This window comes from Perognathus longimembris, chromosome 25 (genome assembly GCF_023159225.1).
Source record: "Perognathus longimembris pacificus isolate PPM17 chromosome 25, ASM2315922v1, whole genome shotgun sequence".
In the NCBI taxonomy this organism is placed as follows: Eukaryota; Metazoa; Chordata; class Mammalia; order Rodentia; family Heteromyidae; genus Perognathus; species Perognathus longimembris.
In genome coordinates this window covers 15,699,873-15,722,060 of record NC_063185.1, presented here as the reverse complement: position 1 = coordinate 15,722,060, position 22,188 = coordinate 15,699,873, and the positions used below count along the sequence as shown (strand labels likewise).

At 54.4% G+C, this 22,188-nt stretch overlaps 1 protein-coding gene across 1 annotated transcript in view; it reads left to right on the top strand.

The window, feature by feature from the left end:
- Col23a1 (collagen type XXIII alpha 1 chain) overlaps positions 1-17,434 on the top strand; it is a 192,940-nt gene extending 175,506 nt beyond the window's left edge. Inside the window, exons 10-28 of the mRNA XM_048333849.1 lie at positions 277-312; positions 797-823; positions 2,057-2,110; positions 2,776-2,838; positions 3,217-3,261; positions 3,675-3,752; positions 5,970-6,023; positions 6,820-6,864; positions 7,900-7,989; positions 8,302-8,364; positions 8,603-8,659; positions 8,865-8,891; positions 10,641-10,703; positions 10,787-10,840; positions 11,131-11,157; positions 13,464-13,517; positions 13,670-13,756; positions 15,860-15,898; positions 16,164-17,434. Of these exons, the coding sequence (XP_048189806.1) occupies positions 277-312; positions 797-823; positions 2,057-2,110; positions 2,776-2,838; positions 3,217-3,261; positions 3,675-3,752; positions 5,970-6,023; positions 6,820-6,864; positions 7,900-7,989; positions 8,302-8,364; positions 8,603-8,659; positions 8,865-8,891; positions 10,641-10,703; positions 10,787-10,840; positions 11,131-11,157; positions 13,464-13,517; positions 13,670-13,756; positions 15,860-15,898; positions 16,164-16,166 (966 nt within the window). The 3' untranslated portion in view covers positions 16,167-17,434. The remainder of the gene's footprint in view (positions 1-276; positions 313-796; positions 824-2,056; positions 2,111-2,775; positions 2,839-3,216; positions 3,262-3,674; positions 3,753-5,969; positions 6,024-6,819; positions 6,865-7,899; positions 7,990-8,301; positions 8,365-8,602; positions 8,660-8,864; positions 8,892-10,640; positions 10,704-10,786; positions 10,841-11,130; positions 11,158-13,463; positions 13,518-13,669; positions 13,757-15,859; positions 15,899-16,163) is intronic.
- Positions 17,435-22,188: the final 4,754 nt, after the last annotated feature.

The window sequence follows — 22,188 nt, the reverse complement described above, 5'->3', positions numbered from 1 at the left end:
TTCCCCTCCAAGGCAAAACCTCCACCCGAGTGCCCCAGGGTCCCTATCAGGACAGCTTTGCAGTTGGCCTGTCCCTTCCTTGTGTTGGGCATATGACTCCATAAGCCTCAGCCTTCTCATTTGTGAGGTGGAGCTACTGACTCCCACTTGGCAGGGTTGAGGGAAGATGAATTACAATGATGACCTTAGAAGCCCATCCTAGTTCCTGGTGTGAGATATGGGCTCAGTTAATGTGATATCCTTGAGTCCCTCATTGCTGTTCTCCTGTTGCTTCAGGGTCCCAAGGGACAGCCTGGACAAGATGGCCAGATGGTGAGTAGCAGGCCATTTTTGAGGCTGAGGATGGCAGAGCTGTAGCTTCCATGCCCGAAAGTTAAACCCCTTCCTAACATACACTGGGATGCATATGTACATACATACATGCATGCATGTGTGTGTGCATGCAAATGGCCAGGTGCTGGTAGCTTGCACCTGTAACCCAGGGTACTCAGGAGGCTGAGATGTGAGAATCTCAGTTCAAAGCCAGCCAGGATGGGGAAGTCCAGGAGGCTCTTAGCTCCAGTTGACCACCAAAAGGCCGGAGGTGGAGCTGTGGCTCAAACGGTAGAGTGACAGCCTTGCGTACAAAAAGCTGAGACCCTGAGTTCAAACCCCAGTACCAACACACACACACACACACACACACACACACACACACACACACACACACACACAGAGAGAGTAAAATGATTTGTAACACCTTCTCTTGTTACATACACACAAAGTAAGACGATTTTAACACCTTTTCTTGTTCCAGGGCCCTCAGGGACCCCCAGGACCCAAGGTGAGTGCCCCTCATTCCTATCCCCCATCTCTATTTTTTTTTTTTTTTGGCCAGTCCTGGGCCTTGGACTCAGGGCCTGAGCACTGTCCCTGGCTTCCTTTTGCTCAAGGCTAGCACTCTGCCACTTGAGCCACAGCGCCACTTCTGGCCGTTTTCTGTATATGTGGTGCTGGGGAATCGAACCCAGGTCCTCATGTATACGAGGCAGGCTCTCTTGCCACTAGGCCATATCCCCAGCCCCCCTATCCCCCATCTCAAGTGGCAGTCTTCCTCCCCACCACCCTCTTTCATTCCTACCCCTCCCTGTCCCTACTGAAGCCAGCACAGTAGGGTTAAGAGACTCAGTCATGGCCATGGGCAGGTTACTGCATCTTTGGCCCAGCATTCCTGGAGAGAAGATGGGGGAAACCCACAGAGGAGCTTCTTGTTCAGAATGTCAAGAAGTAGCTGGAGAGATGGGCAGGGGCTGGGGAGAAGGTGAGGATGGGGCATCCCCATAAGAAAGGAGCCTCTGTCCCCAGGAAATCCCCTCCGTGGGTAGCTGACCTGTTCTGTGTCTCAGGGAAGCCAAGCTTCATTCATTTATTCCCCTGTACACTCATTCTTTCCTTTTCCTCAAACACATCAAATTCAGCTCCACATCGAAGCTGGCAACCTATTCTAAAATGTGGTCCTGGGACCAGCCGTACCAGTATCACCAGGACCTCATTGGAAATGGAAATTCTAGGCCCACTGAATCAGAGACTGGGGTGGCAGCTGAGGTCTGTGTAGCTCTCAGTGCCTCTGATATGAACTTGGGGTCCAACCACCAAACCAGAACGATCTTCCCCACCTTTTCCCACACAGAGCCTCCTCCTCCCCATCCAGTTCCCAGCAGACTGCCCCATCCAGGGAACCCTCCATCTTTCCAACCATGTGGTGAATAAATGGATGGATGGATGGATGGATGGATGGATGGATGGATAGATGGATGGAGAGACAGACAGATAGATGGATATCCTCCCATTCACCTGTCCATCCATCATTTATGCACATACCTAGTGAGGCTTGCTCAGGACCAGGGTGCAGACATAAATCCAAACACATGGGGCTAAGGAGGAAGGGGGTGCTTCTGCCCTATGCTGGTGCCAGGATTGGTTTGTTGTGTTGGGAAGGGAGGGGTCATTTGGCTACCAGAGGGTGTGACTACGTGTCCAGGTGTGGTGGCTAAAGCTCTAGCTGTTCTCTCCTCAGGGTGATGATGGGACACCCAGCCAGCCAGGACCCCCTGGACTCCCAGGGCCCAAGGTAGGTACATGCCCTTCCCCTCTGCTCCCTACGCCCCTCCCTCCCTCCACAGTGGCCTGGCAATGTCCCTATCTCTGCCCTTTTACATCCTGGGGACATGGGAGCTGATAGCCAGGGCAGGAAGCAGAAAGGCCCTGGGCCCCAACACTGGATGGCCTGACATCTTCTCCAAGCTTCTGTCTCCCTTCACACCCCAAGTCCTCTTGCTTCCTACCTGGGTTAACCCGCTCTCTGCTCTGTCCCTGAGCCAGGAACTAGGTGCCATCTGTATACCTTCCGTAACCCTAACAACTCTTGCCCCGGAGCTGCCCCCAACTATGTGCCAAGACTCAGACTAGAGGGCTGGGGATATAGCCTAGTGGCAAGAGTGCCTGCCTCGGATACACGAGGCCCTAGGTTCGATTCCCCAGCACCACATATACAGAAAACGGCCAGAAGCGGCGCTGTGGCTCAAGTGGCAGAGTGCTAGCCTTGAGCGGGAAGAAGCCAGGGACAGTGCTCAGGCCCTGAGTCCAAGGCCCAGGACTGGCCAAAAAAAAAAGACTCAGACTAGAAGGCAGAGCCTGGTCCTGAGTACACACACACACACACACACACACACACACACACAGTGCATTCAGCAGGAGGCCTGCTCACCCCCATCACTGGGAGCCTTTCTGTTTCAGGGCGAGCCTGGGAGTGTGGGACCCCAAGGAGAGAGCGGCATGGACGGTGCCCCAGGACCAAAGGTGACATTAGCGCTCTTCTCCAGCCCCTGAAGGCCCCATCACCCAATTGAGAGAGGCAAAGGGGAAATGTGATTTAACCAGGGGAGTCTGATCAGTGGTCTCGTCGAACTTGATCAGAGAGGCTGATCCGGGGGGCCATGACAGTGGATTGGAGTGGGTGATAAGGCCTCAGTCAGGCCTGGCTCTGTACTAACCCACTGTGTAGCCTGGGCCCCAGTGTCCCCATCTGCAGAAGAGAGTGTGGCGGGTCCCCTCCCTGGAGGTGGTTCCGGACCATACGCTGTTAGGGCGCTTTGGGGAGAAGGGACTGGAGGTGAAGTGGCGTGGGACAGGGGTATGGAGGAACTGCACACCGCCAGCAATCATGTATCTCCACAGGGAGAGCCCGGCCACCCAGGTACTGAAGGAGCCGCGGGCCCCCGGGTAAGCAGTCTCCCCACTGCAGTGGGATCCAGGTACCCAGAGGAGCCATGGAACTGCAGGATCTGGGCACCTTCAGTATTTTAATTGAGTAGGGATTGCTGTCACAAGGGCTTAAACCCGGGCCGTCTCACCAGGAGCAAATCCACCCACAGACCTTTTGTTAGCAGCCATGCCGGCTCACCTCTAGATTGACTTCCTGGTCCCGTGCTTGGTTCTGTCACCCCATGCAACCCCGTCTCCCCAGTGACCTTGCAGGTGGCTGGAGGATGAGATCGGTGCTCTCTGCCTTGTGCAAGGAGTTGACACTGAGTGGGAACCAAAGAGCCTCTGACCCCACTGTTTCCTAGAGAAGGGGAAGAGGCGCTACACCCACCACTGCAGCTCTTCCCTAAAGTATTCACTTTCTATCTCAGGGTCCCCAGGGCCTCAAAGGCGAGCAAGGAGACACAGTGGTGATTGACTACGATGGCAGGATCTTGGATGCCCTGAAGGTAGGATTCTGGTGGGCTCAGATGCACCCTGGATGTCCATCCCTGAGGGAACAATGGTTCTCTTTAGGCACTAATGATGTACATCTTTACACAAAGAACCAGGAGCAGCTTGGCACAAAGGCCTCTACGCCATAAGGTACCTGGTATTGAACCCCACATGAGTTAAAAGAGCTGCTGCGGATATAGCTCACGTGACCCCCAAGCTCCCCAGAGACCAAAGCAAAAAGGGAAACTCCTCTTTTTCTGGGACAGGAGACAATGTATTTCCCCATGGCTATGCCTAACAATGTCTCCTGAGGCCTTCCTGGTGATCAATGGCCAGAGGAGGTGTTCTAATAACAGCCAAGAAATGGAGGACAGGAGGGGCATGGGCTGTTGCAGAACCCTGGGACAGGTGTGGCCTCTGATCCCTGCTCAGTACCTCAGTACCCACCTGGGGTGAAGACCAGTGCAGGGTGAGGTCGGGTGCCCGCTGCTCATGGGTACCAGGCGACAGAGATGGGGTGAGGGGTGGATTAGTCACCATCAAAGGCCACACTGGACATTGGCACGTGACCCTACTGGGCTTCAGTTCAATTATCTCTTGCAGGCCTCGGAGAAGTACATGTTGATGGTAACTGTGGCCCAACCCAGGCCTGCATGGTGTGGTGTGGTGTGGTATGATGTAGTGTGCTGTGGCGTGGCATGGTGTGGCGTGGTGTGGTATGGTGTAGCGTGGCGTGGCCTGAGAGCCACAAATGCATGGTGTGCCCCGGGCTGGCTGGGACTCCATGAGTGCGATCAGGAGTTGGATTGAATGCCAGGCTGGGATGATGACTCAATTTCATGGGCAGTAGGAACCATAGTCAGGGTCTGTGTGTGTGTATGTGAGAGAGAAAGACAGAGACAGAAAGACAGAACGTGCATGTGCTGGCACTAGAACTTTTGAATTCAGGGCCTGAGCACTGTCCCTTGGTGTTTATACTTAAGGCTAGCACTCTACCCCCACAGTGCCACACTTTTGGCTTTTTGGCTGGTTGGTCGGAAATGAGAGTTTCTCAGATTTGTCTGACTGGGTTGGCTTTGAAGGCTGATCCTCAGATCTCGGTCTCCTGAGGAGCTCGGATGACAGGCGTGAGCCAGCAGTGCCTGGCCTGTGTCGGCTCTTGAGTACAATGAGGTCCAGGGAACCAATGTGTTGAGGAAGGCTAGCCAGAGGGCCATGGAAGGAGTGAGAACATGGGTGTGTGGGGTGCTGGAGGCAGGAAGGCAGTGTTGAGCCTGGACCCAGGCAAGCGAGCAGGGCAGAGGAGACGAGGGACATCTCGGTGTCGATACCGGTGGGAGCAGGCTGGGAAGAGGAGGGGAAGGGATGAGGCCAGGGAAGCTGCATGGGGTGTGGCCTGAGCCGGGAGCATGAGCCTGGGGGTTGAGTTGGGGGTGGCAATGAGCTGGGGTGGGCAGGTAACCTGTGGAAAAGCCTGGATTGGGACAGAGGTTAGAAATGGGGTCACTGGGGCTGGGGATATGGCCTAGTGGCAAGAGTGCCTGCCTCATATACATGAGGCCCTGGGTTCAATTCCCCAGCACCACATATACAGAAAATGGCCAGAAGTGGCGCTGTGGCTCAAGAGGCAGAGTGCTAGCCTTGAGCAAAAAGAAGCCAGGGACAGTGCTCAGGCCCTGAGTCCATGCCCCAGGACTGGCAAAAAAAAAAAAAAAGAAATGGGGTCACTGGAGACACAGGAGACCCTGCCTGTGTGCCTGAGGAACTCCTGGGAACGGCAGATAGCAGCAGGGAACAGGGCCAGAAGGCCGGCAGCACTCACGGGATAGACAGCCAGGGCAGGGCTGGGCCACTTTCTCAAGGTGATTATCGGCTGTCCTTAAACACCAGCAGGAGATTTCAGCTTGCTTCGAGGCACAGTAGGAAGCCATTTCAGAATTTTGATCGGGAGAGTATTGTGAAGAAATCCTTATTGCGGGGAGACTGGCTCTGAGGGACCGAGGGTCTGTGGGCCCTCCGTGGCACGAATACTGTGCTATCTTATCAAATGCCCAATGCCACCTCCTGGCCGCTCCCTCTCCAGGGATCCACCGAGCTGGGTGGGAAGTGGGTAGAAGGTCTCTCGGTCTGGCTGCCATCTGGTTGGACAAAGCCTTGGTCCCAAGGATTGGTCTGGGCAGTGGGGGAAAGCCCTGACTAACCACTGACTGGCTTGATTTTCACACACACAGGGTCCTCCTGGGCCGCAGGGAGCCCCAGGACCACCAGGGGTGCCTGGAGCCAAGGTTAGTGCCCATGTAGCTGCATGGTCCCCAAGCCCCGTCTCCAAGGTGACCTCCCCATATCCCCACTCCCCTCCTGTGTCTGCTCTGGGGCTCAGAAGAAAAGAGTCCTAACCAATGTGATTGCGTTTTCCCTGGGTGCTAGCTCACTACCAGCACCACCACCCCCATTCCAGGGAAGCCTCAGCACACACTGAAACACTGAAATGGAGAAAGCGGTCCAGCAGGTCATCAGGCAGGTCATAAATGTCCACAACTGTTCCTGCAGCTGGATCTACCTGCTCGTCTACCTGCTTCCTAGGTGTCTCAGGAAAAAGACTTTACCCAAGATTCTTTTTTCTTTTTTTTTTTAAATTGTTATTATGATGTTGATTTACAGAGGGTTACAGTTACCTAAGTCAGGTAATGAGTCCATTTCTTTTGGGACAATGTCACCTCTTCCCTCGCTCTCTCCCAGTTTTCCTGGAAGTTCCCACCCGTGAGTTTTATAATTCAACATAGTGTCTAGTTAGTACCACTGTTGCATTTGTTCATTCTTTCTCCATCCGTGTTTTTTTTTTTTTGCCCACCTTACCCTTCCCAAAGACAGATAAACAACAAACAAGACAAAAAGAAAAGAAAAACAGCAAGAAAGAAAAAAGAAAACCTTGTTTCCATTTCCTGGAGTTCATTTCCATAAATACTATTTTATATGATCAGCGGCACATAGGCCTTGCATCTTTGTGTTCCTCTCCTAAGAATGTCCTCCTTTGGTCTCACTGTGTGTCCCTAACACCTTTTAATTTCTGTCCCCTCCCAGGGTGAGCTCGGATTGCCTGGCGCCCCAGGACTCGATGGAGAGAAGGTCTCTGTGCCTTTCATTTCCTTGCTGATGCTGGTGCTATGTAATCCACTCTGTGTGTGTGTGTGTGTGTGTGTGTGTGTGTGTGTGTGTGTGTGTCTGCACAGGTACTGAGTTTGAGACATCCTTCTGGAAGGGTGTGAGAGGGAGGCCACAGGATATGGGGGCTTTAAGTATGGAGTCTGGAACTGAACTCCCGTGAGAACTTCAGCAAGGTGCTGGCCTTCTTCTAAAGTCTGCACAGCTCTGTCTCCACCCTTGGGGACTAGAGAACCCACAATTCACTCAGAGCCTGCCAGTCATTGTTAGTCTTTCTGTAGATGGACCGGTGTGTCAGAACATACACTGATAGACACATGCAGCTTGATATCTAAGGGTGTCTTGATATCTAAAGGTGGCTGGAACTCAGGGCCTGGATGCTATCCCTAAGCTTTTTCACTCAAGTCTAATATCCTGCTGCTTGAGCCACAGCTCCACTTCCAGCTTTTTGGTGGTTGATTAGAGATAAAGAGTCTCAAGGACTTTTCTGCCCCAGCTGTCTTCTAAATGTAATCCTCAGATCTCTGCCTCCTGGCAGAGAGCCCTAGGATGACAGGCGTGAGCCACTGGCACCCCGCCTGTGGGCATCTTTATGGCTGGTTCCTTAGTCTGTGGCATATCTTGGACATGGCATTAAAGGTTGCATGATGGTGACTTGGGCTCCTGAGATGGAAGCACAGACTTGTCCCCCTTGAGTGCCCTAGAATGCCCACTCCAGTCCCACGGCACCACCCCCCCCCCAATCCTCCATCCTATCCTATGCTACCTGCACCCCAAGCATGCAAGGAGGCAGAGGTAGGGGTCCCCTCCCCGCTCCCCCATAAATTTAGCCAAGGTTCCCAGCTATCTGGACTGGAATGGAGATGGAGACCAGTAAGTAGAAAATGGGGCGTGGGGGGGCGGGGCTCCAGTCTAGCCTTGAGTAAGTACAACTGGGGTGAGGGAAGGAAGAATGCCTGCCGAGCCACCCCACTGACTCCTTGTTCTGGTGGCTTTCAGGGTCCCAAAGGACCAAAAGGAGACCCAGGAGAGCCTGGTCCGGCTGGAGCCAAAGGGGAAGCTGGCGAGATGGGCTTGTCAGGCCTCCCGGTGAGTGGCTGAGCTGGGCCCCACCCACGTGCCCAATGCTGGGGGTATCCACAGGTGATTACGGGGGAGCAGGGGTAAGGCAGGGCAGGGTGCAGCCCCTGCACTCAGCCAGGTTTGGGCCATCTAGGTTCTCACCAATGCCCCCGACAGCCTTGATTTCCCTGCTACCAGCATGGGCATGATCATTTCCTACCCCCACAAGAGGATGCTCGGGTAGAGCTGGGGAGGAAGGGAGGAGGAGAGGTAGCGGGGCGCCATGGGGATGATTTTCGGATGAGTAGGAAGGACTCACAGAGTACCCCTACCCTGCAGGGTGCTGATGGCCCCAGGGGAGAGAAGGGAGAGTCAGCCTCGGAGAGCCTGCAAGAAAGAATGGTAAGCGGGTACCGAGGTTCAGGGATCACCCCAATTCTCATCCCTAGGCTTGGTGGGGACCCTGAGCCTTAAGACACAAACCCAGCACAGTGGGGGAGGGGAGCAATGGATCTTCTGGCTGTGTCCCCCACCCAAGGCCCATCCAAGGACCCAAAGGCCAGCTGTTGGGTCTCTCCGGTGAGCTCCAGCGAGGGATGGCAGGGCAAGGGGTAACAAACCCATTTCTCACCCTTCCTAGGCCCAGATCATAGTGGAGCCAGGACCCCCCGGACCCCCCGGCCCTCCAGGTCCCATGGTAAGGACAATTTTTGCTTAAACTAACCGGGATACCGAGAGGGTGGTAGACCTAAGCCTTGCAGCCATGGCAGAGGAGAGGACAGGATTCCTCTTGGGGGGACAGGGCCACAGAGACCAGTAAGTAGACATTTCAGGATGGCCCTGAAGTTTGTACCCACTGGATAGCCTCCATATGCTTTCTGACCAGCCTTCTCCTTCTCCAGGGCCTTCAGGGGATCCAAGGTCCCAAGGTGAGTGAGTGGAGACCTCCCCTTCTTGCTCAGAATCCCAGTGGGCAGCTCAGAAAGCCTTGCTAAACCAGGCACCCATGGCTCACATCTGTGATCCTGAGGATTGTGGTTCAGAGCCAACCCAGGCGGGAAAGTCTGTGAGACTCATCTCCAATTAACCAGCAAAAAGCCAGAAGTGGAGTTGTACCTCAAGTGGTTAGAACACCAGCCTTGAACACAAAAGCTAAGGGACAGTGCCCAGGCCTTGAGTTCACACCCCAGGACCAGCACAAGGGAAAAAATGTTGCTCATAGGTGAAGTATGGCTATGCTTGGCTTGGACCCAGTCCTGAGCCTTCCAGGGTTGATCACTGAATGGTCGTCCTGAACTTGGACCCTCTTGGACCAGAACTGATGTCCTCAGAGTGGGGTGCCACCCTTCCCCCCCCCCCCAGGCTTGAGGCTCTGTTCGTTCCCTTTCCCCCTCTTCCTGGGGGGCCCAATCTGTGTCTCCCCTGGCCCATCTCCAGCCTCATCTGCATTCTCATCCACTCCTCCGCCTTTCCCTGCATCCCCTTCCCCCCCACCCCCGCAACCGCCTCTTGCCCATGTACATCTGTCTCTCAATTGCCTGAGGCCTAAACACCAAGTGAAGTCTTGGGTTTGGTGTCAGTTTCACAATGCCATGTTGTCTGCTGTTAAAACCCCCAGTGTGGTCTGCCCGTGTGCCTGCCCAGAGAAACAGACATAGAAGGGGAGTCTAGCTGGCCTCATCCCATCTGGTCATGTCTCAGTGACCCCAAGGGGTCACCCTGAAGTCTCTCCCCAGCTCAGAGGCCAGATTGGGGTGTGGGAGCCAGAGTGGGGCCGAGCGTGGGAGCCAAGGCCTCCCCAGATCTCACTTAGCTGCTGTCGGGGACCCAGTCCAAGGCCCAGCCAGAGACTGCCCCTCTGCGTTCTTTCCTGGTCTGTGTGTGACCAGAGCCCCCCACAATGGCCCCTGTGTAGTCAAAAGGAACATGTTCCACGAACCTCCCCTCTTAACAAATTTTTAATTATAATTCTGTTGCCTTTAAAGGGGTTACAATCCTACATGTCTGTTTATGAGTGTAATGCTTCCTGATGGATGTCACCTCTTCCGTCTTTCTCCTGCATCCTGCCTGACCCCACTCATCTCCTAACTTTCCAAGCTCCATTTTTACATATATACTGAATATCATGACTGCATTCTCCCGCCCTTCCCCTCTGCGGTTTTCTATGCCATCCCCTTGACCTCAAACCCCTCCCCCACACACCTCAAGTTCCAGCTTCTTGGTATTTATTTTATTCTTTTTTTTTTTTTTTTTGGCCAGTCCTGGGCCTTGGACTCAGGGCCTGAGCACTGTCCCTGGCCTCCTTTTGCTCAAGGCTAGCACTCTGCCACTTGAGCCACAGCGCCACTTCTGGCCATTTTCTGTATATGTGGTGCTGGGGAACCAAACCCAGGGCCTCATGTATATGAGGCAGGCACTCTTGCCACTAGGCCATATCCCCAGTCCTATTTTATTCTTAACAATGTTTTCATGTACATAAATTTAAAAAGGGTGGGGGGGGAACACGTCCACACCCAACATCGCCTCCATTCTTGTCAGGGAAGAAGCTGGAGTCTGTCCCTGTGTCCCCCCCCCCCCCCCACCAGGTCCCCTCCATGAACACCCTGGCTTCCACATAGGTCCGGGCTCCCCTCTCCTGTCCTGGTCGCCCCTTGATTGCTTTCCCCTTTGGCTTCTAGGGCTTGGACGGAGCAAAAGGAGAGAAAGGTGCCCCGGGCGAGAGAGGACCTCATGGCCTTCCTGTGAGTGTCATGAGCCTTGTTTGTGGCTAAGATGTCCGACTCCTTATCTGTCATGCCTCTTAACCTACTCCTTTTTTACCCAGGGACCTGTTGGCCCTCCGGGCCTTATTGGGCTGCCAGGAACCAAAGGAGAAAAGGTAACACCTTTTTTGGCCAATTTCTCCACCCCCACCCCACCCCACTCACCCCAGCTGTGGACAAGAAGAGCCCATGATGTCACTCAGCCATTGGGGCTCAATCTCTGCACCTCACAAGGCCAGGGATCTGGGACGGTGTGACACCTTCCGTCTCTGCTGGAATGTTCAGTGGGTCTCCCTGCCCCCACCATGTCTGTGGCCATGCCACAGAACTGGTCTCCCCAGAAGCTGTGCTCCCAGAACCCCTTCCCAGCCCCTCACACTCCCCCCCTTTCTCTATCTCTCCTCAGGGCAGACCTGGGGAGCCAGGACTCGATGTAAGTTTCTCATTGTTCACTGTGAGTAACTAACTGGGTGCCTCCTTTGTGTGTCCTCTGCCCTCATTACCCATAGAGAACCCAATCTGTGGCCCCCACCCCCACCCCCCGGGGCTGAGGCTGACTGGTTCTCTGTGTCATCAGCACCAACTCCAGGACACAGACGAGAGGGGCTGTCCTGGGGTGGGTGATGGAGGCTGAATGGGTGAATGGCTAGGTGGATGGATAAGTGAATGGATGGGATGATGGATAGGCAAGTGAAGGGATAAACTAATGGATGAATGATGGATGGTGCATGGTAGATGGAGGAGTGAATGGACAATAGGATGGGTGATGGTGGATAGATGATGGATGGTAGGTGAATGACCAATGAATGGAAGATAACTGAGTGATGGACGAGGGATGCGTGATGGGTGATGGGTGGGTGGATGATGGATGGTGCATGGTGGGTGGATGAGGGAACGGACAAGTGAATGGATGGATGTCAGGTGGATGAACGGATGACATCTCGCAGTAGGGAGCTGGGGAGAGCAGTGAGGGGCCTGTTGCAGCCTCCGGCTAGGGTGGGATTGTGGGAAGGAGAGCAAAGGAAGCATGCAACTGCTTCTATGCTAACTGATTCTATCAGGCATCCTTTGGTCGCAGAGCATAAACAAAACGTAGTTTGAAATGACTCAGAACCAAAAAGTCTGAAGGTTCCTCACATGCATCCAGGCCACAGTTCTGCCCACACGCCCAGCTGCACCTCCTGCCTCTGCTTCCCTGGGTGGCAGTAACTGGAGGAAACGAGGGCCAGCAGCTCCCAACATGCTTCTTGCAGAACCCAAATCCACAAAGGAAGAATGCTCTCCTGCTAGGAGACAGTCTCTTTGGCTCTCTTTGCTCAACACCTGGCAATCACTGGGCCATAGGAGTGCCATATCCATCAACCAGGCTCCATCCGGGGCAGGTCTTGGGGTGCAGTCAGTGGGTTGTGGGGAGGAAGGGTGGTTCCAGAACAATCCGGTGGCTCTTGTGAGGGAAATGTGACCAGATGTAGGGCTGCAAGAATTATCTTGTCTGCCCTGGACTTTAAGGCACGAACATCACCTTGGAAAGCAAGTGTGAGATCAAAAGAGTGTACTGGTTGGGAGTGCCCACCCGGGAGGGCTGGGTTCCCAGTGATACCACCTGGAGAGCCACAGCACCGAACCCCATTCAGGGTATGACCCAGGACAGGCTAAAGAATTTCCAGGTGCCAGCTGCCCGGGGCTCATTTCTGTCATCCTAGCTATTCAGGAGGCTGAGAACTGAGGATCACAGTTCAAAGCCAGCCCAAGCAGGAAAGTCTGAGACTCTTATCTCCAATGAACCACCAAAAAGCCAGAAGTGGGGGTGTGGTTCAAGTGGAAGAGTGCCAGCCTTGAGCCAAAAAAAAAAAAAAAAAAAAGCTTAAGGAGAGCACTCAGACCCTGAGTTCAAGCCCCAGGACTGGTACAAAGAAGAAGAAAGAAGAGGAGATGCAGGAGAAGGAAGAGCAGAAGGAGGAAGAAGAGGAGGAGGAGGAGGAGGAGGAAGAAGGAAGAGGAGGAGGAGGAGGAAGAAGAAGAGAAGGAAGGAAGAGGGTGGAGGAGGAGGAGGAGGAGGAGGAGAAGGAATCGCAGCAAGAGCAGCAGAAGCAGCAGCTCCATGCTATCTACATACGAGTAGCCATAGCTACCGTGTAGAAGGCCCAGAGCTCAGGGTAGCATCTCAAAGCCTCACTTAGCTTCTCTGCCTGGCAAGCCCCCTGGGCCTCTCCCCCACAGGACCCCGTGCAAATATCAGCCTTGCTCAGGAGCTTCTTTTGACCCCCCTACCTTAATAGAACAGCCCCACCCTCACTATGCCTTGCCACTGAGCAACGTGGGCCATCATCCGCACTCCACGATCTTCCCCAGTAGACACCAGGGAAGGCAACGCATCACATCCATGTCTCTGACCCCAGCGTCCAGCCTGTCTCTGTCCCCAGCATCCCAGTATACTTAGGCATATTGGTTAGGTGCCTGCACCGACAAATGAGTGTTGCGTAGCTCTGTTGCTTCTCTCCCACCCACCCTACCCCTGGCCTCCAGCTAGCCTCAGATCATGATCCTTCTCCCTACAGCCTCTCACAGAGCTGGCATTGCAGTTGTGATTGATTGAGATAAGGTCTCGCTAAGTTTCTGCCCTGGCTGGCTTTAAACTGCAATCCTCCTGACCTCTGCCTCCCAAGTCACTGGGATTACAGGCATGAGCCACCATGCCTGGCTCTCACTCTCAAGCTTAACCTTTCATCCTTTTGCCAGGGTTTCCCGGGACCCCGAGGAGAGAAAGGTGACCGGAGTGAGCGTGGAGAGAAGGTGAGGGCCGGGGGAGGGGGGGCAAGGAGAAGCCAGCAAAGGGCAGAGAGAGAGGGCAGGGGAGGGCTAGGTCTGAAGCTGGGGCTGGGGCTCTAGCAGCTGCTGGAACTGGAGATGGGCAGCTACCACCACTATCTCTTCTTGTTTTGCAGGGGGAACGGGGCGTCCCCGGCCGGAAAGGAATGAAGGGTCAGAAGGGAGAGCCAGGCCCACCAGGCCTGGACCAGCCATGTCCTGTGGTAGGTGTCTGTGCAGGGCAGAGCCCCAAGCCCCCAGGGCCTTCATCCCCATCATCCCAGCGGTGCTCGCTCCGGCCCTGATCCCACGGCAGCATGGCTGGAGGACACAGCAGTGTGGAGGTGGAGGCCCAGACAGAGGCAGGGTCTGTGTGCAGCCTCAGAGCAGCTCAAGGGGCCATCTTGGGCAGAGTAGAGAAGGGCCAGCCCAGGAGTGGAGCTGGCTTTACACAGCGTTGTCAGGAAGGAGGCTGGGGGCTGGGAGGGAAGCCCAGCAGTCATAGCAGACAAGTTGGTTTGTAGACAGAGCCTGGGGAGCCCCAGTCCCCTGGCCATGGCAACCTGGATGTCATGAGGGTTTGGCTCTCTAGGCTTGAGGCCCAGTGTCTTCCACCAGAAAGGGGGGCTGGGACCCCCTTGCCTGGCCGCCATCTCTTCCTCCCCTTCCCTCCTTCCTAGAAGTGATGTTTCCGGGTCTAGGGAAGCCCACCTTCCTTCATAAAAGCCCATTGCTTTCCCCTCTCCTTGCACTCTCTCTCTCCTGCCTCGAGTCATAGGCCATGATAGTCCACCAGACCAGTGCCTGGAACACGCAGGGTTCCATCGCTGCCTTCTAAAGGGCAGGAGGACTTACAAGTCAGGCTTCTCCAGTGGAGTGCAGAAAACACAGAGGAGGAAAAAAAATCAAACACGCTGGGTACTGGTGGCTTACACCTGTAATCCTTGCTACACCGGGGGCTGAGGTCTGAGGGATGCAATTCAAAGCCAGCCTGGACACCAAAGTCCATGAGACTTTTATTTCCACTTAACTCCCAGAAAAAACTGAAAGTGGTAGAGCACTAGCCTTGAGCACCAAAGCTCAAGGATGGTGCACAGGCCCCGAGTTCAAGCCCCACAACAAACAAACAAAAAAAAACTGGGTCTCTCTGTTAATCTGTTCATATTTATACCCTGCCACCGCAGCAGGGGACTGGAGAATATGCAGGTGACCCAGAGGCAAAGGTCTTGACAGTCCTCTGGCCTCCAGTGAGGCTGTAAATATACCCCTCGGTGCCCGTTTCTCATCCATACAAGAGAGGTGATAACCCCAAAAGTCAATGAGGAAAAAGCCATGAAAGGCAGAGAGATAGGTACATGCAAAAAGGAAGAGGTAGGCTGGGTGGAGCACCACTCAAGAGGCTAAGGCAGCAGGAGTTCAAGGCCAGACTGGGCTACATAGCCAAACTCTCGCTCACAAAAGGCACATACGGTGGTCAGGAGGCCCTGGCCCTACAGCTCCCGGTTTGGGATCAAGGCTTTTCTGCAAGTCAGTGAGCTTTTGTCTTTGAAACAGGAGCATCCTCGGTGTGGAAGCAAGAGAGGGGCCCCAGGCTCTTGGGGTGCAGCCAGGGGCGGTGGGCCCTGCCCTGCGGTATGCAGTCCGGCCTGCTGTGTGCTGTGCGCGCTGCACTGGGCCGGCGAGGCTGTGTGATTCTTCCAGCCCTGCCCCATCCTGCCTTGCTTCTGCCTGCCGGTCCATCCTGCCCCTTGTCCCTCTCCCTTTGGTCTGCAGCCTGTGTCCCTGGCGTGCACGTGGAGGTGATCGTGTGTGTCTGTGCTTTGGAGCAGAGTGTTTTCTCTCCACCTCCTTCTCCCTCCAGGCTGCCTGAGGAAACCCACCCACCCCCTGCCCATGTCTGATGGCTCAATGGGCTTTGCTACCTCCCAGACAAGCCATCCTCCCATGCCCAGTGTGTCCCCTGATGACCTGAGCCCCCCCCCACCCATCTCAGCTGGAGTCATGCTACCTCCGGATCTATGCCCGTAACCCTCTCAGAGGCATCCATACCCAAGCCCTGCGTATTCTCGTGGTCATGCCTATTACATGACAGCGTCCTCGCTCTGCCTCAGCACAGCTGTCCCCAGGACCAGAGCCCGAGGGGCCATCGTGCCCCCCTCCGCCCCCCGTGGACAGAGGAGACACCCAGCCCTGCCTGGGCGGAGTCCAGTCCAGTGGCCTCATGTGGCAGCTGCCTGGCGGCGCCTCCCTACAGGGTTAGGGAGGGGGTGTGGGTTGGAGAGGGCACCAGTCTCTGTGCTTGTCACTGACACTTTCCTCTTTTCCAGGGCCCCGACGGGCTGCCTGTACCTGGATGCTGGCATAAGGTACCTTGCAGGGAAGAGTCTCAGGACAAGCCTGGAGGAGGCGGGGGGAGGAGGGAGGGACTCATGGGTCTCGGTTGGCATCTGACCCAGTCCATGAAAAGCCACCGGGGCTCCTTGATGGCTTTCTGACAGACTCAGCCCCAGCTGCTACCTCGAGGAAATGGGCAGGAGAGGGGAGGCAGGAACAGGGTGGCCTGGACAGAGGCAGGGCCAACAGGGACTGCTCTGGGCCTCTTGTCACCTTAAGTATTTCCTCCTTTTCCAGTGATCTTAAGACACAGCTCACAACCTGTACAGATCCGTGTGGACTTTTTCTTTTAATTTTTGTAAAAATGAAACAGTAATATATTGATCTTCTTTCGTGGGACATGCCACCTGTGGCCTGTGACATTGAATGGTGTCACCCAGCCCCAGAGGATCAGCCTGTAAAGCTGGCAGGAAAGCCGATGGGCAGTCTGGGGGACTGTGTACTTGAGGGGCTACACCAGGCTTGGCTCTCCCAGGAGACGAAGGTGAAGAGGGCGAGGCTGGAAAGACGCCGGGTTGGACGCTCCAGTCACCTGATTAGCAGACGCACAGCTGGCCCTACCGGTGCTGTCCCCTGAAGTCTCACGCTCCTGGGCGCTTTCTAGCCAGCGAGCCTCACTTTGGACAGTGGCAGCAGCTGCACTGGCCTCTCCAGCCCCCAGACTCAGCCATCGCCAAGTGCGCCCGGAACCATGGGTTCACCGGGGCAGCACAAGACTCTCACCCAGCACTTGAAGAAGAGGCAAGTGGAAAGCACCCGGAGAAGGCCTACCTTTCTCCCTCCCTAAGTCCTGGAAGCCAGCAGGCCTGCGTCCTGTGGCCTTGAGAAGGGTCTGAGCTCTGGGTCTGAGCTCTGTGATGGCCGTGACAGCAGGGGACCCAGCAATCCCTGAGTGCGTACATGGACGGTCCTAGACTGCACCGGCTGCTACTTCCTGTCTCTGTCACACCGCCCAGGGCAGGGACAGGAAGAGACCTGGCCAGCCCTGAGAAGACGCATCTGTGGTTCAGAGCTTGAGGTCTCACTGGCCCAGAACACTGGTAAAAGGGGGCTCTGGATGAGTTGAACAGATCAGGCTGGTCCCTGCTGAAGCAGGAGGCCTGCCACAGGTGTGCATATGCACACACGTGTGCGGGCACACGCACACGCAGACACACACACACTGTACCCTGACACACAGGTTCCCATCTTACAAACATCCTCAGTAGCCAACTGCATCCCAACTCCTTGTCTCCACTCTCTACGTAGGCTGTGTAATAAACCACAAATGTGTGTCCAGGTGTGCCTGTCCTTGAAGTGCCCAGGGCACCCGTGACTCAAGTTTCATCCTGGCTGTTGTGGGGTGCAGAGAGGAAACAGGGGAACTGTCTAGGGCAGGGCCATGCCAGAAACCAGAGGTTGTCGGGACAGAGATCAAAGGGGAGTTAGAAGGATACAGGTTCGAGGCCTGGTCCTACCACATGCCAGCAGTGTCCTCGGGCCGGTGACTTCCCGTCAGGCAGTCCCTGTGTGGCTCTCTCCTGTGCTTTCCGGTGTGGCTACTGCATCTCAGACCACCCAACAGTTTTTGCTGTGAAATCTTGAGCATTTCCATTTCTCCCTTCCGGTTCTGGGGCTCTGTTGGGTGATTCTTGCGTAAACTCTCTCTCATCTGATGGTGACTGCTGCCTGTCAGAGCGGGCCGAGGTGGCTGGGGTGCCCCGCTGTGGCCTTCATGGGGCTCATACTTCCTCCCAGCACGGTGGCTGGATCCAATGTGAATGAGCCAGGCAAAGCCAGTGGAAGCCGTGTCACCTTTCATGGCCAAACCTCCAGAGTCATGTGGTGACACTCGCTGCCCGAGTTGGAAGCCTACCCAGCCCAAGGGCTAATGTGAGGAGTGTCAACATCCTATTTGACCAATGCCTAACGTATGGAACTGTAACCTGTCTGTACATCAGTTTGACAATTTAAAAAACTATCCTATTTGAAGGAGAACATGCAGAATAGTAGATCGGATCTTGTGGTGGTCATCTTAGTAGATACCAGCTGCCCCTCCTGTACACAGTGGGATACAATGCTTAAAACCCAGACTGTGAGCTGGGTGCTATGGTCCATGCTATAATTCTAGCTGACATCTAAGAACTATGGTTTAAAGCCAGCCCAGACAGAACAATCTGTGAGACTCTCATCTCCAATTAGCCAGCAAGAAGAAGAAGAGGAGGAAGAAGAGGAGGAGGAGGAGGAGGAGGAGGAGGAGGAGGAGGAGGAGGAGGAGGAGCTCAAATTAGAACACCTGCCATGAACAGAAAAAAAGCCAAGCAGTGGCACAAAGACCAGCACTCAAGCCCCAGTCCCAGGTCCACTGGTCCCCTCACCAGTCCTGGGAAGGATGGGGCTAATGTAGTATCACTGCGACCAGCTAACATATGGGAAAACAGAAGCTCAAAGAGGATGCTCAACTGCCCAAGGATGCGCAGCCAGGAAGGGGTGGCAGGCCTAGCTAGGACTGAGCCAAGGCTGTTGGATGTGCTGTCTTTTCAAAATCATTTGGCAGAGCATGACATCTGCTAAGTAGCCCCAGGACAAATTAGTGGCCCGCAGCGAGAGCTTTGTGGAGGTAGAAGCCACATGTTTCTGGCTTCAGGCATGGGAGAAGGTCCCATCCCGTGCCCTGGTGACAGGATGTGGCCATTCTTGGCTCACTGATGCCCTCTTGTGGTCTCAAATATCGAAATGTACAGCCTGCCGAGTCGTGATCAATTGAGTTTGGGGTGAGGGCAGAGGGTACCCTGACTCACAGTTGAGCCTCTGACCTCCATCCCAAGAGGAGGAGGAGCTCTGTCAAACAACCCAGAGAGAATGGCAGTCCTGCTGTGGCCCATGGCCGCTAAGCTAACCATCAGGACTGCTGACACAGGCCCCAGGGGAGCCAGCTCAGCCTGGAAAGCTTCTTACCCACCCCTACCATACCACAAGATAAGCAAGCGTGCTTTGGATTGTCACCTGATTGGAGATACCTCTGGCATTCAGGGAGCAGGATTGGGGATAGCACATAACTTAAATTCAAGGATGTCCAGTTGAAACTAGATTTTTAGGGCGGGGAATATGGCCTAGTGGCAAGAGTGCTTGCCTCCTACACATGAAGCTCTCGGTTCGATTCCCCAGCACCACATATATGGAAAATGGCCAGAAGTGGCGCTGTGGTTCAGGTGGCAGAGTGCTAGCCTTGAGCGGGAAGCAGCCAGGGACAGTGCTCAGGCCCTGAGTCCAAGCCCCAGGACTGGCCAAAAAAAAAAAAAAAAGAAAGAAAGAAAAAGAAACTAGATTTTTAGGCCCCAAGCCCAAGAGTCCCAAATTCAATCTGACCACTGAAAGGAAAATTATCCCAGAAAAGCCACAGACCATAGATGAAGCCAGGTAGAGCAAAAGAGTTTACGGCCAGCAGGGCCAGCAAGGCCAAGTCCTCACAGAGGAGTAAAGAAACTGGTGCCAGAGCTCTCTCTCAGGGGGTCTCTATACCTTCAAGCAACTAAGGTGGGAGGTGCTCCGCCTGCCCCTCACGTATCACCAGCCAAGGGCAGAGTCACACTACCAAGGGCAGATCTTGTCTGGAGGTGGGGGGGGGGGGGGGGGGACATTCTATAAGCTTGCATTCCAGCCAAGGACAGAGTCACATTGCCAAAGGCAGATTTTGCCAGTCCTGGGGCTTGGACTGAGGGCCTGAGCACTGTCCCTGGCTTCTCTTTGCTCAAGGCTAGCACTCTGCCACTTGAGCCACAGCGCCACTTCTGGCCATTTTCTATACATGTGGTGCTGGGGATGAACCCTGGGCTTCATGTATATGAGGCAAGCGCTCCTGCCACTAGGCCATATTCCCAGCCCCCAAGGGCAGATCTTATGTCTGGGCCAGGGGCATTCTATAAGCTTACAGCCACTCACCCTCATGTGCCAAATAAAGAAACAGCAGAGAAAGATTTATTTCACGGCAGCCATGGGAAGACAGCACTGGAGTACATCTTCAGTCATCTTCAGGGGTACAGACATTGGCCTCAGGTTAAATAGGGAAGTTTGGGGACAGGGGGTGAGAAAGACACACAGAATTAAAACAGTCCCAGGTCAGTAGCTCAATCTTTGTCCTTGGAGTTGTTCAGGGAGAACTGTTGTCCTCCTCACTTTTTTTCCAGTCCTGGGGCTTGAACTCAGGGCCCAGAGCACTGCCCCTGGCATCTTTTGCTCAACGCTAGCACTCTACCACTTGAGCCACAGCACCACTTCCAGATTTTTCTGTGTATGTGGTGCTGAGGAACCGAACCCAGGGCTTCATGCATGGAAGCAAGCACTCTACCGCTAAGCCACATTCCCAGCTCCTGTTATTCCTTTTATTAGTAGAACAGAATGGAAGCAGAGTGTTCTAAGTTTGGGGCTCCTTAAGATAGGAAGGCACTGCCTGCTTGAGGGATAGTTTACCTTCTACACAAGGTATTTGAGTCTTCTAATTCACAGGACCCATCAAAAGCATCTTTTGTCTGTTAATGCAATGATAAATCGTCTTACTGAGAATACCTAAGAAACACTGGCCCCAGGTTCAAGTCTTGCTCAGCTGCTTCCATCCATTTTGTACCTTGTTGGCCACTAGTGTCACCTTGAAGGCCAGATGAGCGATAACAGAGGTTTACTTATCTCAGAACCAGAAACCAAAGGGAGATTTTTCTCTGTTGTTATTTTTTTCTGAGCAGCAACAAAGTAAAGCTCTAGATAATCTGGGCTGAGGTTGTGTCCCCACCTAGTCTGACTTCTATCTGTATCTCCTCCTAAGCCTGGACATCCCAGGAGCTGGAGAGTTGAGAGCTGGGCCTGGCTACAACCTTCCCACTCCTTACCCGCAACAGGAACAACCCGCAACATTTGAGTGCTCTGAGGTGACCCAGACCATCTCTGTGGTCCGTTTCTCACCACCAAGGTAGACAGGTCAATATAGTGAAAACACTGACCAAAATACCACTCTACAATACTACATGAAGCTGGGGGTTGGCCCTCAAGAAAGGAGTGCAGGCCACAAGCAATTAACCTCTCTTGGTTAATATACTAGGGATTTTACAAGAGTCACGTTCAAGTCCCATTGAGCATTCCAAACATAAAACTTTACTGAGTTTGGGAAACCAAGGAGCGGGAGAATGATGGCCATGTGAGAATGTACTTAATGCTACAGAACTGTACGCTCAAAAATGTTTAAATGGTAAATTTTGTAACACGTATTTTACCACAATAAAAACATCAAAAGTATAAAACGCAAAGAATATTCTTTGATAACTGCTGAAAAGCCAGGGCCCTGGTGGCTCACACTTGTAACTCTTAACTACTGGGGAAGCTAAAGTCCATGTGACTCTGACCTCCAATTCACCAGCCAAAAGTGGAGCTGTGGTCCAGCTTTCAGCCAAAAAACTTAAGGGATAGTGCCTACACCCTGAGTTCAAGCCCCAATACCACCCCCACCAAAAATGGAGGAAGAATTCGCCCTATTACTTAAGCAAGTCAGAGGTGTGGCTCTGCGGCTGGTAATCTCAGAAATGCCCAAGGTGAGGCCTTGCGGGGGGGGGGGGGGGGGGGGGGAGGGGGGGGGAGTCACGCTGTAGCTGCCTGCCCAGAGGGGCAGTGGAGGCTCTTATCTTTAGGTGTTTACCGGTTCCCCAGGGTTCCACCTAGGACAGGAACAGACCCCATAACTCTCAGCTCCAATTAGCCAGCGAAAAGCTGCTTGTCAGGTTTATGAAAGTAGGTAGCCGATCAAGGAGAACACCACGCGGTGTTCAGGCAGGAGAGAAGTTTATTCCCAGGTAACCGGGTGGAGACTTAACCAGGTGGGGGGCATCTGCAAGGAGCCCTCCGGGGGTGGACCTGACGCTGCTGAAAACCCCTGGGGTTTCATTTTAGGAGATGGTAAAGCTCCTGGCAGGTGACCGAGACCATGGTGACCCAGAGCAAGGGCAGCTATCAGCGAGGCGGGGATGCCAAGCTTCTTAGGTAACTTTTAGGCGCAGGTGAGGGACCCGCGGACCTTGGAGGAAAGATGCCCCAGGTGTTTCCTAAGACCAGGATGGGGTGGGGACGGGGCGGGGGGGGGGGACAGTCAGGTCGCAGACGGGGGGCGCCAGCACGGCTCCCCCGGGGATCCGCCCAGGGCTAGGGCACCTCCAGGGCGGGCCCAAGCCGCGGCGTGGGGCGTGGCCGGAGCGGCGTGGGCGTGGCCGGCGCGGCATGGGCGTGGCCGGGGCGGCGTGGG